This window comes from Lycorma delicatula, chromosome 1, assembly GCF_047948215.1.
Source record: "Lycorma delicatula isolate Av1 chromosome 1, ASM4794821v1, whole genome shotgun sequence".
NCBI lineage: Eukaryota > Metazoa > Arthropoda > Insecta > Hemiptera > Fulgoridae > Lycorma > Lycorma delicatula.
Genome location: NC_134455.1, coordinates 163,689,641 through 163,708,003, shown reverse-complemented (window position 1 = coordinate 163,708,003; position 18,363 = coordinate 163,689,641). Strand labels below are relative to the sequence as shown.

Sequence of the window (18,363 nt, the reverse complement as noted above, 5' to 3'; positions counted from 1 at the left end):
ATTAACATATGTTTATTTATGTTCGTGTTTTAATTTTAAAAGTAAAAGAAAATCTGTATTGTCCTAGGTACGATGAAAATAACTTATTTACTAATTCATTGCATTTGCGAATAAGTGTGAAACTGTTATAAATTGGAGTCTCTTCGAAACTATGACAGAAATGTGTAACAAGTTGATTAATTGTCTAAAAGAAACATTAGACAAATTTAACAGTTCTTATAACTCTTAGGTAGAACATAGTGGTGGTTCTCTTACTGATGGGAATATGAAAATTCAATCTGATCAGGGTCTTGATTTGTAAATTTACATACGAGTATGTATAGCAGAGATTCAAACAAATACAATAATTGGAATGTCATTAATCTACTCCCTTTGCATGCCTCATGCAACCTGTGTTAATCATTTCCATTGAATGTGGTTTTTATCATTCCTTAGTTCACATAATTATTATGCTTACCATTTTATATATTTTTTTGTTTTATTTTATTTTTATAATTAAGATTATCCTATTAAATGGTATATAATCCCTTTTTTTAACTTCCTTAAAATGAATAAAGTTAGTTTTTATGTATTAAATTTTAACTAATTACCATTAAACTTCATCATACTGCCTTTTAATTACAGATACACAAAATTTATTGTTTTATTTTTAGAATTAATGCATCTTTTATATCTTTTTGCATCTGCATATTTCAGCATGTATGTTATTCATTAAATCATTTATTGTAATAGCTCTAGTTTTAGCGAGTGTGGAAAATCTGTTTTCATGTTATATGTTAATAGTATGTAAATATTAGAGGCAAAGGCAGTGAGTTATGCTGTGGACATTATGAAATGTTAATAGCTTATAAAACTCAATAGATTATGTAATAGCTTTTTTTTAAGACACTGGCTGCACGTCTGGTCAAAAAAGCCAACAGCATGTAGTTATTCTTTCAAATGGAAGCAAACCCAGCATATAGCAGTTACTGCTTCCTTTTGTTATATGACCATCACAGTAGTGTATTTTGCAGTAATTTATTGTATTTACATAATACTTCAACGTACAGCTAATATTTTGAACATTATTACATTTTTAAAATATGTATATATAAGATATCTAAAATTTAATTGGCTCACTGAAAAATTTTAATTAATATCCAACGATTTTCTGTGAAAAAATGTTCAAACTGACAAGAATTACAAGAAGCGCTTATGTGAAACCGGGAATTGTGCAATAATAGACCTGCACATAAAATGGTGTAACATGCAAATCAAAATGGTATTACCTTCATTGAGTGCTGGTTTTCCATTTTATTTTCAAACAATTATTGAAAAGTTAATGCAAGATAACAGTTAAATACACTAAATAATGGAATGGAAAATTACAGCAGAAACTAATTATTTTTAAATATTAGAACAAAATAAAACTTTTATTTAATTAAAGAGGGTAATTGCCATCCACTTCACAAGAAATACTAGAATTTCCGAGGTTACTGTCATCAGAATCATAGCAACCATCATTGTCACTTTCACTATCTTCTTGTAAAGAAATAATAAATGATTCCATAGTAATTGTTAATAATGTGTACTTGTCACATATATTGAGCTTCTGTTACCTTAACTTTATCACAATACACCTTCCAATCTTTTTCCTCATGTTGGCCACTTTATTTTCACATAGTCTTTGAACATTTTTGATAACAAAAGCTATGTTATGATTTGCGTCATATCCTTTTACTTCTGACCAAACCAGAACTGGGTGGGTTTAAATCTGGGTGGTATGGAGAGGTAGTCTGAGAATGTCATGCCCTTTTTTTTTTGTAAAATTTCATCAAACACCTACAGTAAACTTTTCCTGTTTATTTTTACCAATTCATACAACTGTGGTTTCAGTATCAAGGAAGAATAACGAACAGAATGCTTCTGCAACCATTTTATCGTATCTTTTATTTCTGGTTATTGGTTTTTTGGTTTTTGGAAATTGGTTATTTTTCTAAAACAGCATTGTGATGGGGTGCGTTGTCAGAAATTACTACAGAATTATTGGGAAGTTTGGAATTAACATCTCTTCTGTCCATTTTAACTAATTTTCTGTTTTCATAAACTTCTTTGCCAGGTTAGTAAGGCGTTAGGTATAAAATCCATTTCTCTTCTGGTGTGTAAGTCAGTTGCCTTTTAAAATAGGAAATTTTAACCCGTCACCTAAATCAGTACATCGTGATTTATTTGTAGTGTTAGATGATAGTATATACAATTGGCCTATTTTCAGTTCTAAGTTTTTTTATGGCAATCAGATACTGAATTCGCTTAAGCCTTATGTCATGTCACTCAGTGAGAATCTCTGTTAATTTTCTACACCTAAAACCCAATTCTTTTATTATTTTTCTCAAATTCTTCTCTTTTCCTAAGTAATCAATGGTTTTTCACAGTCGGCAGTTGTTGTTATAACTTTATTTTACCTTTACATCAGAAATCTTTTGCTAGTTGTTAATTTGAAAATAGACATATCCTCACCTATGTTTATAAGAACCTTTTCCATTATTTTGATGATAAATATGCTTATAAACTTACTGAAATACTCTGTATGTAGATATAATGAATTCAATATATTCTTGATCTATCTGTTTGAAAGGGTGTGTGGTAGCTGTTAAAAACAAAATTATATTTTGTTTTTGAAATACATTTATATTTTAAAATACACAAAATAAATACTCTCATTATTTTTAATGTTAAAGTAAAATATATGTCTATACTGTGCTGTCCTTTATGGATTGATAGCCATCATTGTTGTGATGTCCTCAGATGAATGTAATAATGTAATAAGGTTATTTTTCCAATTGTCAGTTCTCATTGAAGATTGAGACATCTAGACCAGTGTTTTGAATATAAACATATTACACAAAACAATATTCTAATCACCATTATGTTCTATTTATTACTTTTTATCCAGAAAAATTTATTTCACAATTATTTAACTTATTTTGTATGTGATTTAAATAATGCATTATTTGTAATTTTCAACTTATAACAGTGTAGAGTTTTCAATATCTTAACCTTAGCAGAATATCTGAGATTCATACTACTGTAATGATCTATCCTTGTATAATTGTAACCTAGTTGCGCGACTGTTCTCATTTATTTTTAATAATTATAGAGTGGATATTCAAAACATTTTAGAATTTGGAGGTCATTATCATTTTACAAATTATATAAAATATATTTTATTATAAAAATGTTAAATGATTTTAAAACCATAGAAATTACATATTGTAAATTACATTGGAAATACTATTTACCTGCCTCCACCCGTTGTAAATAGAAATCCATTAAAAAATGTAATTATTAAGTTTTAGTAAGAAAAATTTAATATAGTTCACCTTTTAAAAGATATTTTTTCAAGGTTCAAATTATAAATTAATTTACTTACATAAAAAATTTATTTTTTTTATAAATTTCTGAATTGTCAACTGCTTCTTAAATCAGATATTTTAAAAATTGTTACCTGTTTGTGTGATAGTCCTCATTTAATTCATTTGCTACTTCATATAAATTGTAAACTCTACTTACACTTAGTTCATGTATGCTACTATATGCTTATACTATTTCCCTACTAATAAATTTAATGTAAATATTGTTTTCTTTAAGAGTATTGATATTTAATATAACTCAACCCCTTATGGTGATTTTTGTGTAAAATCACCATAATGGTGATTTTTGTGTAAAATCACCATAATGGTGATTTTATGGTGAGTTTTGTATCAAATAGTAGGGCCGGATGTAATCTTATGTTGCATGACATATGATCTGCAATAGCATGTTCTGCTCAGTGAAGAAGGCAATGAGAAATACAGCTCACTTTCTCCTGTGAGTCATGGGATGTTGGTTACCTTTCAGTCATTTGGTTGTAGGTCTTAATAGAATTACTTACTGAATTCAATTAAAACTGTTTTTTACAAAATTCTTAATGTAATGCTTAATATTAAAATAATGTCTGTTAAGTTTCAGTGGTTAAACAGTATTGTGCATTTGATTTTATACTGTTATTTAGAGTTTTTTTTTCTTTTTTTGTCAATAGGTACAAGATTTCTTTCAGAAACAACCAAACTGTTTTCAAATATTAGATAATAGCATGAATGTCCGTCCAATGACTTTAAAAAAATTTATAAACATCACAGGCTATTTGTTCAGTTTTATTGATGAAAAAATTATTCTCACAAAAGATAATTATATTGATATGATAATAAAAGCAGCGAAACAGCTTATGTATGGTGGAAAAATGGATAAATCTTGGCTTGTTGTGGGTATGTAGATTTAATTTTTTTTTAATGGAATTAAATTTCACATTTCATTATAATTATATGCTAGAATGTTTCAAAGCTACTTATGGTTTACTGGGAATGTGAGTTTAGAAGTAGGACATCTGTTGAATGACTTAAGTAGTTGAATGTCTTTGTTGAGTAGACACTAAAAATAATGTTTACAACTAATAATTTTAATTGGCTATGAACACTTATGGCTGCTAGAGTTTTTTGTCTCAGTATATACTTTATCTTGTAAACAGTTAACCAATGAATTCCCTAATTGTCTGTAGTTGCTTGTACCATTACTTAACTCTATGAACATTTAAAGCATCTCCTAAATTTAAATTTATGATTTAGATATTAATTTTTTAAAACCAGAATATCCTCTTTATAATTTCACTAGCAAGCAATTCTTAGAGTTTAGAATTTATCATGTTTAATACCCTAGGTCTTTTACTGGGATCTTCTGGAGATATGAACTTCGTACTCAGGAAGTTGTGGAGGTGAAGCGAATAATGAAAAGACAAAGCAGAGTGGAAGAACCTACACTTTCCCTTATTTTGAAATTTAATCTTCTGGTACCACCACAGACAATAAATTAGGTTTTCTAACGGTTTGAGTACAATCATTCATACCTAACCCATGGCGATATTTCAAATGCCATGGCTATGGTCACATTACGTCTTGCTCAAAAACAGAGATCTGTGCTCAATGTAGAAAGGCCACTTTCTAATAAGAAAGTGGTCTTTCAATAAGAAAGGCCACAGTGACATCAACTGCTAAGAAAACAAGAAATGTGCGAACTGCAGTGAATCACATACAGCTCGCTCCCAAGATTGCTGAACTTTTAAAAAAGAGAAGGCAATTCCCAGAATGTGTACAGAGCAGAAACTACCTTTTCCAGCCACACAAAGAAAATATAAAAAGTCAGTCAACTCTTGTAACTTAATTAAACCCGATATCTCTTTTGTTGCTACGACATCTAGCAAAGCTTCTTTAAATGCAGGTAATCAACAATGCAGAGCCTGCAGTGATTTAAAAAAAACTTATGCAGCTGTTATCTGATCAAGTTTCTTCATTTATAGCCACTATTTCAGAGTTTTCTAAGATGAATAAAAAGTCGATAGTTGCAGCCAGTGAAACCAACAGTTCGATCCCTCCGAAAGTTCTTTTCCATAGAATTTTACCTTTGCGGACAGGAGTAAAGCCACCAAATAAGCTCCCTGTTAAGGGAGCCCACATATTCACCTCCTCTGGGATGTTATCTGCTACTTCCCATTTATCAAAATCTCCCCCTGCAACACCACGTATACTGGAAAATATGGTAGAGAAACTGCCCGATTCCAGGGCATCAGAGTTCTTTAAAATCAAAAATATGAAAAAGAAAAACTGGATCACATAAACTAATTTTTTATATATTTTTCTGAAATTCAGTATCTATAACTAACTTTACATATGAACATTATTCAGTTGGAACGTTAGTGGGCTTTGGTCCTGCATTGAAGATATTAGAGTGATGGCGCACACACATGAACTACTAACATGTGCTTCCAAGAAATGCATCTTCTACTATAAGATGCAGTAACATTTGGATGCTATTTCTGTGAGAGATATGACTGTCTAGTAGACAGTAGAGAGAGTGGTGGAGTTGCTATTTTCATGTGGAATGAGGTGTCTCCTTCAAGGATTCCACTAGCTATCCTTATTCCTGTTGTTGCTGTGAAGATCTCTATCCCCTTCAAATTGCATATTTGCAATTTGTATCTCTCACTGATCTCCGAGTTCAATTCTCTAGAAATGTCAAATCTCATGCAAATCCCGTCGTTGTTATTAATAGGAAACTTCAATACCCACCATATTTTCTGGGACTCATCTTTTTGCTCCTCTGTAGGAAACATGATAAACAGAGAAAGAGGACTTGAAGCTTTATCTACTGAATGATGAGTCACACACATTCAGCATCCTTATCATGTTGTACATTGTCCAACATCGACCTGTCCATATGCTCACAGAGTTTTCTCCCTCGTCTTAATTTGTCTGTTTGTGATGACTTTCACGACAGTGATCATAGGCCAATTATTATTGCTTTTGGTGTCCAACGCGAGGTGAAATAAAAGCCACGGAGATGGATTGTTGAAAAGCTGGATTGGAACTGTTACCATAAACCCTTCCCATCGCAATATGATGATGGCACAGACATCCTTGATCAACTTTCCTCTTTTACGTCCATGATACTTGAGAATCCTAATAGATATATCCATAAACATCTGGAAACCCTAAACGTACTTGGTGATCACCAAAACAATCTGTTCTCGGTCTTATTCATGAAGGAGAACTCCTTTCATCATCTTCTGCAGTGGTAACTACCTTAGCAAATTCTTTCCGCTTAGTGTCTCACTTCATCATATAGTAGTGAATTTCAGAGGTACAAGATGCAGATGGAAGTTTTACCATTAAACATTGGTGACTTGGTTAATGAATTAAATGCTCCATTCACATTTAACAAGTTGTCACACACATTTAAAAACTCACTTGACACCTCCCCTGGACCTGACAACATTTACCTCTGTATGCTGTCACATTCCACCCCATAGGGGGAAAACACCAACCTTGTGACGTTACCAGTTGCCACACCACCCCGTCCATTCAATGCTCTGAGGAGCTTTACCGGAGGTTGTCATTAGACCATCTAACTAATTACATCTCAAAGTCATCAGCCAGGCCTCGGTCGGGATGCCAATGTAAATGCCTCGGCAGACATTTGCATCAAGAAAATACAAATCAAATTTCGCCTTCACATAGACCTCAAACGAACATCTTCACGTTCAACCTAACATGATTCCCTCAATCTAACTGACCAAAAGTGCAAACCCCATGCCTAGTCCAGATTTGACATGAACGAGTTTAAAGTCAAATCAGTGCTACACTCATACCAATCAGTGTTTTATTCAACATAGAGATTCAGACCTACACCCAATTAAGTCGACCAATTTAGGCCACCTAACAAGGGGAATGCAACCTCATTCCGGTCCGTGCAGGAGACAGTGACAAACCCTGCACCACCACCTAGTCCCATCATGGTGTCTTACGTGGCATTATCAAGTCATGATCACAGCCGCCACTGGCGGAAGGAAGCCACACCCCCGGTCGCATGAGTTAGCATACACAGCGGCGCAGTCACCCCCAACAGTGGAAGTTCCAAAGCGAATCACAAACAATACCAATATAACCGTGGCACAATGCCAACTCACCTACCTCCAACCAATCCAATGTCTAAGCCAGAACCTTAGCCATCCAGGATCCTACCACGATCGAGTACCTCGATTAAACTCTCTCTGCAGCCGCACACATCGCAAGGGCACAAAGGAAATCAGCCACTATATATCTCTCCTTGCGGATCATTGAGTTAATATGGTGATTGAGAAAGGAATGTATTCTCTCAAATTCCCTAATAGCTCATGAATGTTCAATCTCATTTTGGGAACAAACATAGAGGACATGGTCCACTGTATCATCCATCCCACAAATCGGGTATTCACTCAAATCCACCAAACGAAACCTAGCCAAACTTGCCCGAAAGGCACCATGCTCGGAGAGAAACTGTGATATACTGATTGTAGGAGACCCATCCAATCCCACCTAAATCATACATTATAGGAAATATACCATGCGTATAGCAACCTGTGGGGATTCGTCCCACCTGACCTGCCAAGACGCAAGGCCCCGGTTTTCAATCTCCTGCTTTCGTTCTAACATCAACAGATTGTTTACCTTGGAAATGATGTAGCATTCCCTATGCTTAGTAGCCAAGATATCTATTCGTTGGACTCCGGCTATAACGCAGACTGCCTCCTGCAAGACTGTTCTGTAACTGCTTATAACAGCCATCAAGAGGAGTCGCTGGGTCCGCAGCAAAATGTCCGCTCAGTACCTAAGAGCCATGCGGTGACCCCAGACAGACGCAGCATACAGCATAATAGCTTCATTGACACCTTTCTAAAGGATACACATGGTACGGAAACTCAACTCCCAATCAGGATGAATGACTACAGATTCCATAAAAAACATCAGCTGCCTTTTTTGCTACATACTGTTGATGTTCCTTGAATCGAAAATTCTCATCAAGGATAACACCCAGGTATTTTTCAGTCATAACATATTGAATGGGGAGACAGCCGTCCCGACCCAGATTCGTCAAGTAGCGGCCAGTCGTCCCTTGGGCAACATCATTGTGGTTTTTTCTGGACTGAAAATAATCTTATGTTGGAGACTCCACAGTCGGATTGTCTCAGATGCACTTGCAGCTCTGAACTCTACCTCGTTACGCGAATCTCCTTCAATCAATAGCAGCACATCATCAGCATAAGTGATGACACAACAACCACATGGCAACCTTAAACGCAACATCGAATCGAATTCTATGATCCAAAGAAGGGGACTCAGAACACTGCCCTGAGGGCATTCTTTAGTTAATGTCTTACGAACCTCCAAGTCGCCGTCATGCAGGGAAACGGTCTGATGGCTGAAATAACTTAAGCACTTCTAGTTATTTTCGTGTACATTTATACTTCTGCATCTGAAACAAGGCAAAGACGTAAATTGTTAAATGCCCCAGATATGTCCAGGAAAATCCCTAATACATATTAACATGGATTAGAGGAAGCTACATCCATCACCTTTAGAATGGCATCCTCAGGGCTCTTGCCTGGTCAGAAACCATATTGACTGTCCATTAGCAAATGATCAGTGGCCAATCTAACATTAATACACAAATATAGGACATTCTCAAACACCTTACCAGGCAAGAGAGTTAGTGGATGGTAAGAAGAACCAACAGTAGGATATTTGTCGCCACCTTTGAACAATAACACCAAGTCTCCATGCTGGAAAGCTATAAAAGTACCTAGCCCTCGTTCTGTGGTAATCTGCAGTTAGGACTGCACACCAATCGGGATCGCCTTTTCATTGTGTAGCCCTTAGAGTTGGTTCACAGACTGCTTCATTGCTGTCAGATTCCGAGACCACCAACCAGATATACGTTCCCGTTCAGTGCTCCTAGGAATGGTGGATTCAGCCACCACCACCAACGCAAAAGTGAAGTTTTCTGCCAGGACATCTAATGGCAGGCCATCAAGGTCTCGAGAAAAAATCTCCAGTCTGGACACCAACAAAGAGGAGAATTTCGACCAGTCCGCCCTTCTATGCAGGAAGCGCCCTCGGTAAACAGGAAAGTGTCCCTTATGACCATCGTGCAGCTTTTCCACTATTACAAATAATATCAACCAATGATCATTAGAACAGTCATCAATCACAGACAGCCGCTCGGAAGAATTCGAGTCGAGGCAATAATCTCCTGTTGGTAGGAGCACTACTACACTTGGGGTTCGCTAAATAGCAAGACAAGCCACCCAGTTCTGCCAAAGGAGCAGAGCTGCTAGGCCTGCCCCAAGCTTGCAAAAACTCTTCAATAAGTGGGTTCATGTCCTCCCAGGTGGTCACGCCTATATCTACCTCTGAACTATCATTGTCAGGACCAGTGTTCGAGGAGGTCGAAGGATAACAGTATACGAACAAAATGCTCGCTGTATTCCATCTACCTAGATGTTGGGCACAAGCCCACAAGCGTAATGATTACCCGCAGCAAGCCACGGGCAGCTGGAGACCTTCTATACCTCTTTGCTACTATTGGATCAAATGTGTGAAATCAAAGATCAGCACACAGTTACAGATTATGGCCCCCACTCTAAAAGAGCACGAGCAAGACTAAGGGTAAAGACCCCTTTGCTCATAACAGGAACTTGCAACCAGGAGTTGTTGCCATTCTTTTTGCTGCGATGAAGCGGGTGCTCAAACAAATCGTGTGCCAAATCCTCTGAATCCCTGTGAAAAGGGTATGATTCGTCTACACAGTAAGGGCGCAAACCCATTATAACACTCGACCACCAGCTTAAAAATAGCACTGAATAAGACTTACGCAACGCAACCTCTTTTTGTGAAAAGAGACCAGAGGTGTATGCTTCATTCCTAATATGGCACTGCAACATTTATAATGGTTTATTCTCTGCACAAATCTTCCCAATCATCTGGTCCTGTCAGCAGCCAGTACTGAAACCTGGTAAAGACAAAGCAAGAGCCACCAACCTACCACCCTATCTCCTTAATAAGCATTTTATGCAAAGTAATAGAGAGAATTGTGAATCACAGACTTACATGGAGATACATGGCCTTTTATCTGCAGAACACACTGCAGACAAGAACAATGTCATTGTTCGAAACATTGTTGTAGTGTCTTTGGAAACAGTCATTCAAAACACTTTCCTACTTCACCAACACCTCATCGCTACCTTCTTTGTTATCAGAAAGGCATACAACATGGCCTGGCGACGTGGCATCTTAAACATACTCAAAGAATGGGGAGTCAAGGGCAATATTCTTGCTTTTATTATGGGTTTCTTAAATGATCGAACTTTCCATGTTCATGTTGGAGATTCTGTATCGGGTACCGTCATCTCGGAGAATGGAGTACCTCGAGGAAGTGTATTAAGTGCCACCTTATTTTCTTTAGCCATCAACAGTAATACTAAATGTGTCCAGCCACCTGTTTCATGTTCATTATATGTTGATGATTTTGCTATATACATTACATCCTGTTCAACAGCCACAGCAGAGAGACTACTACAGAACACTATATTTCACCTTGAAGCTTGGTCTGGGGGTTACCAGCTTCACCTTTTCACCTGAGAAAACAAAATGTGTAGTCATTTCTTGACTACACATGCGAGACCTTTCCGTTGAAGTCTCTCAACAGGGAGCTAATTGCTCATGTATGATACAGTTTTATTATTCCTTTGGTCGTTCTCATTTAGATTATGGTTGTGTCGCCTTCTCTTCAGTGCATCATACCGTGTTTAAAATGCTGGATACTGTACGTCATGCTTTCCTTTGGCTTGCCACAGGTGTCTTTAGATCAAGCCCTGCCAGAAGCTTACTTGTTGACTGCGGTGAGCTATCACTTTGGGATAGACGGGACCAGCATTTAACATCTTATTTTGCCCATTCTAAAGGACAGCCAAATCACCCGGCTTTTGACGCAGTCCTTGGGAATCCTGATATAGGAAGATATGAGGACCATCCATGTTGTACTGCACCTACAGATGTTTGTATGCCACATCTACTTCTAATAAATGTTGACACACCTTCTATTTTTCCAACGTATTCATGTTCATATCCTTTGTGGGGAATCAACCTTATAAATTTTATGTTTGACCTTACGATATACAATAAAGAATCAACATCACCTCCTGTCTTCCAACAAATGTTTCATTATATTCTCTCCAAAACGAACCCAGACACAGTACTATACACAGATAGATCGAAACAGAACAATACCGTCGGTTGTGCATTTGTTGTCAATGATAGAACTTATATGTTTAATCTACCTGGTATTATGAGAGTGTTCACTGCTGAACTATACACTATAAATAAGGCTCTGAATGTCATTAACCCTAAGTACCAAAAAATGTTATTTGCAGTGAGTGACTTTGTAATTCTACCCAGGCCTTAGAAAATTTTTATTCCAGATATCCTATCATCAAAATCTGCTACGCAATCGTAGAGTTAAACGATCGTAACACACAAGTGAGTTTCTGCTGGATCCTAGCCAGTGTGGGGATTCCAGGTAATGAACAGTGCAGATTCCGCTGCTAAAGATGTATGTAATTAACCTCCTTCGCCACACATATTACTACTTCTGACTTTTATTAATTGTTTAAAACAGTCTCTTCAAGCAAAGTGGCAAGGTGACTGGACGGCTACCATTGATAACAGACTCCAGTACATTAAAGATTTTGTGTTGCCATGGGGCTCCTCATGCAGAAAAACTCACCAAGAGGAAGTGGTCCCCTCTGCTAATTGCAGATAGGACATATAAGAGCCACTCATGGGTACCTAGTGTCAGCGTAAAATGCACCACTATTTGTAAGATGTGACTGCCACTAACTGTGGGCATCACGTCCTTGTGGATTGCATACGTTATGCGGCCTTATGTCGCAAATTTAAACTACCCTATAACATTTGCCGTATCCTAGGCAGTGACAACAGCGTTAGTTCAACTACTGTTATTCCTACAGAGTATAAATATATTTCACGAAATATATCAACCTAGTTTTAGTATTTGTATTTTTTATTCTTGAGCAAAAGTATTTTTTTATTTTAATCGTAGTTTTAAACTTAGAACCTTTGTTGTCCGTGAAGGGACTCTTTACATCATACGGATAATGTTAAATTTAAAATATTTTTCCCTCTTATTTTTGTATTTCTTTTGAAATAAATTTATTTTACTGTTAAGATTCTCACTTTGATTTAGTTATAAGCTTTTCGTAATTTTAGTTTGTTTTTAGTGATATCTGTGATTAGCATTAATTTTAATCTAGTTTTAATTTATCCGGGTGATGATAACACGAAAGCGTTTTTCACCTTTAAAAAAAATACCCAAATATATACTGATGATGAAGTTTATTGTATAAAGGAAAGTCAGCCTTACTCCTGTTTGATGAATAAATGTAGTACTTCTATATGTTGCTAATCTAAACATCCTCTTAATAAAGTATCTGAATAATTTTTTCCCACATCCTCATACCACACACCCTCTTCAGATCTGGACTCCATAACAAAATCGACCAGCCTGCACTGTTAAACAGTCAACTTTACTCCAAATGATACCACATTACTTTCTACTTCCATTCTTCACACTTTGATTTTCCAAGTTTTTCGTTGTTTTTGTAAAATCATTTTGGTATGAATAGATTATATAAATATTTTAATTTATTTCCTCTCTGTTGGAAAATCATTTTTCTTTGATCTTTTCCATCCATTGCATAAAATCATAATGCTTTTATTTTTGAAAATTTAATTTTAGGTTCCATCTATTAATATAATTTTTCAAACAATTAATCATGTGCTTTAGGGTGAGTGGATCAGAAGACAATATCATCAGCTTAAGCTAATATTTTCACTCTTTCTGTTGCCTCTATGTGCTTTTGTGTGTTGCCTATTCTGGCTTCTGTATGTTTTTCCATTACCAATTTTTGAACAAGTAAAACAAAGGACTCAATAAATGGCCTTGTTTAATATCCATATTTGTATAGAAGTGGTTTGTTAATCTTTGTTTACATCAAACTCCAATTCACATTTCATACATCAAACCGTTCACAGAATTCAACATTTTTGTAGACATCCCAAACCAAATAAGTTTATAAATTAGTGCATGCCTGTCTCTTTCGCCAAATGCATAGGAAAAGAATATAAAAAGGTGTAAACTTTGCTTCACTTCTTAATTTAATTTCAATTTATCAAATTAAAAATGTTGTCCTTTGTTGAAAATTATTTTCTAAAAGCATTCTGAAATCCATTTTTAATGTTATCTGACCCTACTTTTAATGTTTGTAATAACATGCCAGCATACAATTCCCCAATTTTATTACTAAAAGAAATTCTGCGTAATTAACTCATTCACTGCTAATTAAAATTATGTTGTCATGCAACAGTGATGTAATACAATATAAGAATACATGCATAAAATGGATTCTTTTTTTATGATTTACCTTTACGCATAATATTTATGCTATATGTCCAAAATTAGTTTTCACAATGTTTCTATCCAAGATTTCAATGTATTTATTATTCGTCTCATCTGCATTGCACAAACAGTTATTGTCGATTATGTTTGTAATTTATACATTATATTAATAAATTTGATACTATTTACAACCCACCCAATCATGTCTTACAATACTCATATATCTTGATGTAAACTGTTGAAATATTTTCTATGGCACAACTTTAGTTTGTCCTTGTAAAAATGGTATATTGCCTTTTGTTGTTTTTATAACATTCTCAGAATCACTTTCTCTTCCCAGTATTTTTATGCTGCAACATAGATTCTTATGCTGCAACATAGTTGGGTTGAAACTTGGTGTTTCTTTCGGTAGAAGTGATTCAAGCAGTGTCAGATGAAAATAATAGTGATATTTTTGGTTTATCATTAATTACAATCATATATAAAGTAATTGCTATTGACCAGTACCATCTGAAGAATGTGAATGAATATCTTTTTATACTATCTTAAGCACTTTATGTTGGCACAGATAGAAAGGAGATCAACTGATCTTGATCCAAACCTTTCATAAAGGTGTTAAGCTTCTCTGTTGAAAATGGTTTCTGTTTTTCTTTAAAGTGCTTAATTACAAAAGTGAGCATACAATTTTCTTGTTTGTAGGATGTATCATTAACCACCTGTATCCTTCCATTTACCAATCATAATCCTGTTAGCATATTGTCATAGTTTAGCCCTTAGAAGGGCCAAACTATCCTAAAGACAGTTATAGCAGTGATGGGTATCCACCAGTCATGGCTAGTGGATTATATTTTTGATCAACACACAATATATCAGTGTAATAAGTTTCTTTTAACAGTAATATGGACTGAGACTGAAGCTGTTGTAGAAATTGTTCATATAGTGACCACGATTGATGCAATTTTGTAAAAGATATAAGATCACACTTTTTTGTATGATCCTTCCCTGACAAAGGATAATTTTTTTCCATCATAAATACTGAATCTTAGGCCATGATGCTCAATGAGGAAATATATATTAATTTTGTATTTTTTTTTATATGTGGGCGTATCACCAACCGTGTTTTCCATAAAACCATTGTCTCTAAAATAGCAACTTTTCTGGCAGAAAAATAAATCTGAAGCATTTTATTGTTAAAAGTGATCTATCAGTGGCCTCCACTTTATGAAGACAATCTGTGACATTGTCTATTTTTTATGAAATGTAGACCTTATAATTAAAAGGAATTAATTGCAACTCATATGCTTATTTGCTTATTTAGATGCATCACTTGTTTAATTGAGAATGCTTGTTCCAATGGTCTTGAAGACTGCTCATCCTTGCTGTTTCAGTTTGCAACAATATACCAAAAAATGTTCTGCTGTCAGTTCTATAACTGTTGTACTGATTGTGGGCCTTTGGGGGCAATTTATGAACTGTATTGGTTCTGTTCAAATATTTTCAAGAAATATATCATATACAGTGTTAAAATAGTCGATCGGTTGTGAATCTGCAGCAAATGGAAAAATAGTTTTATTTTCGCCGGTATTGTCATTAATATTTGAAGTGGAAGGACTACCTTACCGTTGTTCATGACAGAGAGAAATCCTAACATTTTTAAACCTATCAGTCCATTCGTACATCAAACACTCTCCATATTGCTGCTGCATTCAATGAATAATCCCTGCTGGTTTCACCCCTTTTGAACTGAGGAAACATATCACTCCTCACATTTCTTCCTTGGTACAATCAGACAAAGGAGCACTCATTTTAAACAGACTTTTAAACATTATCACAAATAGCTAACAGCGAAACAATACTTTCAATGAACAGCTGATAAAGGTTATGAGTTATAGCAGAACAATCATTGCTGCCGTACATGTGATTGGAGGGAAATCAAAATTTCCCTTTACTTTTTCACTTACCCTCTTGTTCTTGTTGAACATAAAAAATGTTCTCTCCTAATTGAACTTATTACTTACTAAAAGTCTTTATTGTCTTTAAAATTGTTAATTTTATTTAATATAAATTATTATATTCTACTTTTTCTTCCTATAAAATTCTTTAAATTTATATTTATTAAACATGTAGATTTGACCTCTTCTATGTTGAACTTTTTAAACTAACTGAGACACAAAAAAGCTTTTGAACAGGCATCATGACATTCCCTATCTAATAATCATTTCTTTTATAATTTAAATTTCTTTTGGGGCTTAAGATTGAAGTCTGCAGTTGTTTTAATAAATTTATAAATTAAACCAATATCAGGACTTTCTCAAATTATATTGCTGTTTAATAAATCGAATTTCTCTTGATAACAATTTCTGTCTTATATTATGTCCCAGTTTTAACATAGAGCACAGAGGCAACAATCAATCAACATCATTTTCTTCCGTAATATATCTTCAATGTTAATTCTGTAGTTACTATTGGCATATGATTAAAAAGATTTTTTAAACCTATTTTAAAATATTAATAAAGTTAACTGGATCTTGACAACACAACTATATAATTATAACTAAATTAGCATTAGTAAAAAGTAAACTCATCCCAGACATCTCCTTTAGTTCTTCAATTTAAAAATACTAAATTAAAATCATCTAAAGCTTGTTTTCCCTCAACATATACACAAACATTTTGTTAGAAAATTTTCCAAGTTGCTTATTCTCAAATAAAATCTCCCTTATAATGAATTAATTATGTTCTCAGTGTAATATTGTATAAATCATTAAGATTATTATCAATAATAAAAATTATAATATTTTCTGTTTTTATATGAGCACTTTCATTGTGATCACTACGTCATCGGATATTTCAAATAAAAAACATTTTATATTAAAAATTAAAATAGAAAAGGTGTTTCATCTTCTAGGTCAATAAATAAAGGGTTATCTTAAATAATGAAATAGTGATAACCATTTTATAATGCTATTATTATTAGGTAATTTTAATTTTAAATAAAACAGTTTAAATGATTCACCATAAGATATTAATTCAGAGGATGAATTAGGATAATATGTACGAATGTAAATGAAGTGCAGTCTTGTACAGTCTCAGTTCGACCATTCCTGAGGTGTGTGGTTAATTGAAACCCAACCACTAAAGAACACCATTATTCATGATCTAGTATTCAAATCCATATAAAAGTAACTGCCTTTACTAGGTCTTGAATGCTGGATCTCTGGACTTCCAAATCAGCTGATTTGGGAAGACGCATTCACAATTAGACCAACCTGGTAGATTCTTATTTACCAACCTAAACGCCTGTAAATATTCTTTGAATCTTCTTCTTAAATGTTCTGCTGGCATGCCTTTAAAATTTTGTTACAATAATCACTACCACAATTTATCTTGTATGTACCTGATTTATTGCAAATTCATAAATCATTCTTTCCTCAATAGTTACAATTGGCATAGACCAACAAAACATAAATTAAATCTTGATTACTTTTTTTTGTTACCAATGTCATGTTGGTAAGATGATTGCGACTATTATTAGATGATATAGATTAGATTATTAATAGAACTATTAATATAGATTAACTATTAATATATTAGATTACTAATAGTATAGATTATTAGGTAATAGTCGCAAACATCTTACAAAGATGATTTTACTGTCTTATTGATGTATGAATTGACTTTATTCTTGACGACCGACTATTATAAACATAACAGTTTAATTTTAAAAACGATTATAGATTTGAATTTAAATTAACATACCTGAAGATGAAGTAACAGCTCCGAAAGTACTAGGATTTACACTTTTTAAACTGTTGGTAAGTGGAAATTTAATTTATACATTTGTATTGATACCATCAGTGCCAAATGCTTAATAAATTAAATCTCTCCTCTTGATGATCCTTTCTTTTGAACTGATGCACCAGCAGAGACAATGTGAGGTTGGAAACTAAATTGTTTTTAATTTGAATTTATATTTACTTTTACATCATTTACACATTTATTTGTATTTGATGCAATATTCACATTCTTCCTTGTCACATTACCCTGACTGACAGTGAAATTGATGTCAAACATTTTTTGCTGTTGTTCAAGGGCTGATCATCTTTGTTTTATATGTTTTCATACTCAAGTACAGCAAATTTGCCTGCTTGTGCCAGGCTTGAAAATGTTATGGTTGTAATTAATTTCTTTCTAATTTCAACCACTTCTTCTGGAAACTGTTGTTAATAAATACACTTCCTTCAAGCTTATGATTTAAAATCATGTGATTATTATTCTCTAACGTTTTACCAAGTTGCCTCACGAATTCCTCAACATCAGTATATAAGCAGATCTTTTCCCTAAGAATATCACATGCTTATTTTTCCGCCATCCAGTTCCTTTTAGGTTCTTCAGGTATACAAAAAAATAACTTTTATTTTTCTGTTCTCATGATTAGAATTATCAGTTTTTGCTTCAACAATTTAACTCTACTATCTATACTACCTATACATTTTTTTATTT

General features: G+C 34.2%; 1 protein-coding gene across 1 annotated transcript in view; it reads left to right on the top strand.

Moving 5' to 3' along the window:
* LOC142325177 (kinetochore protein NDC80 homolog) overlaps window positions 1-18,363 on the top strand; it is a 125,189-nt gene that overhangs the window by 57,786 nt on the left and 49,040 nt on the right. Inside the window, exon 5 of the mRNA XM_075366601.1 lies at window positions 4,058-4,283. Coding sequence (XP_075222716.1) covers window positions 4,058-4,283 — 226 coding nt within the window. The remainder of the gene's footprint in view (window positions 1-4,057; window positions 4,284-18,363) is intronic.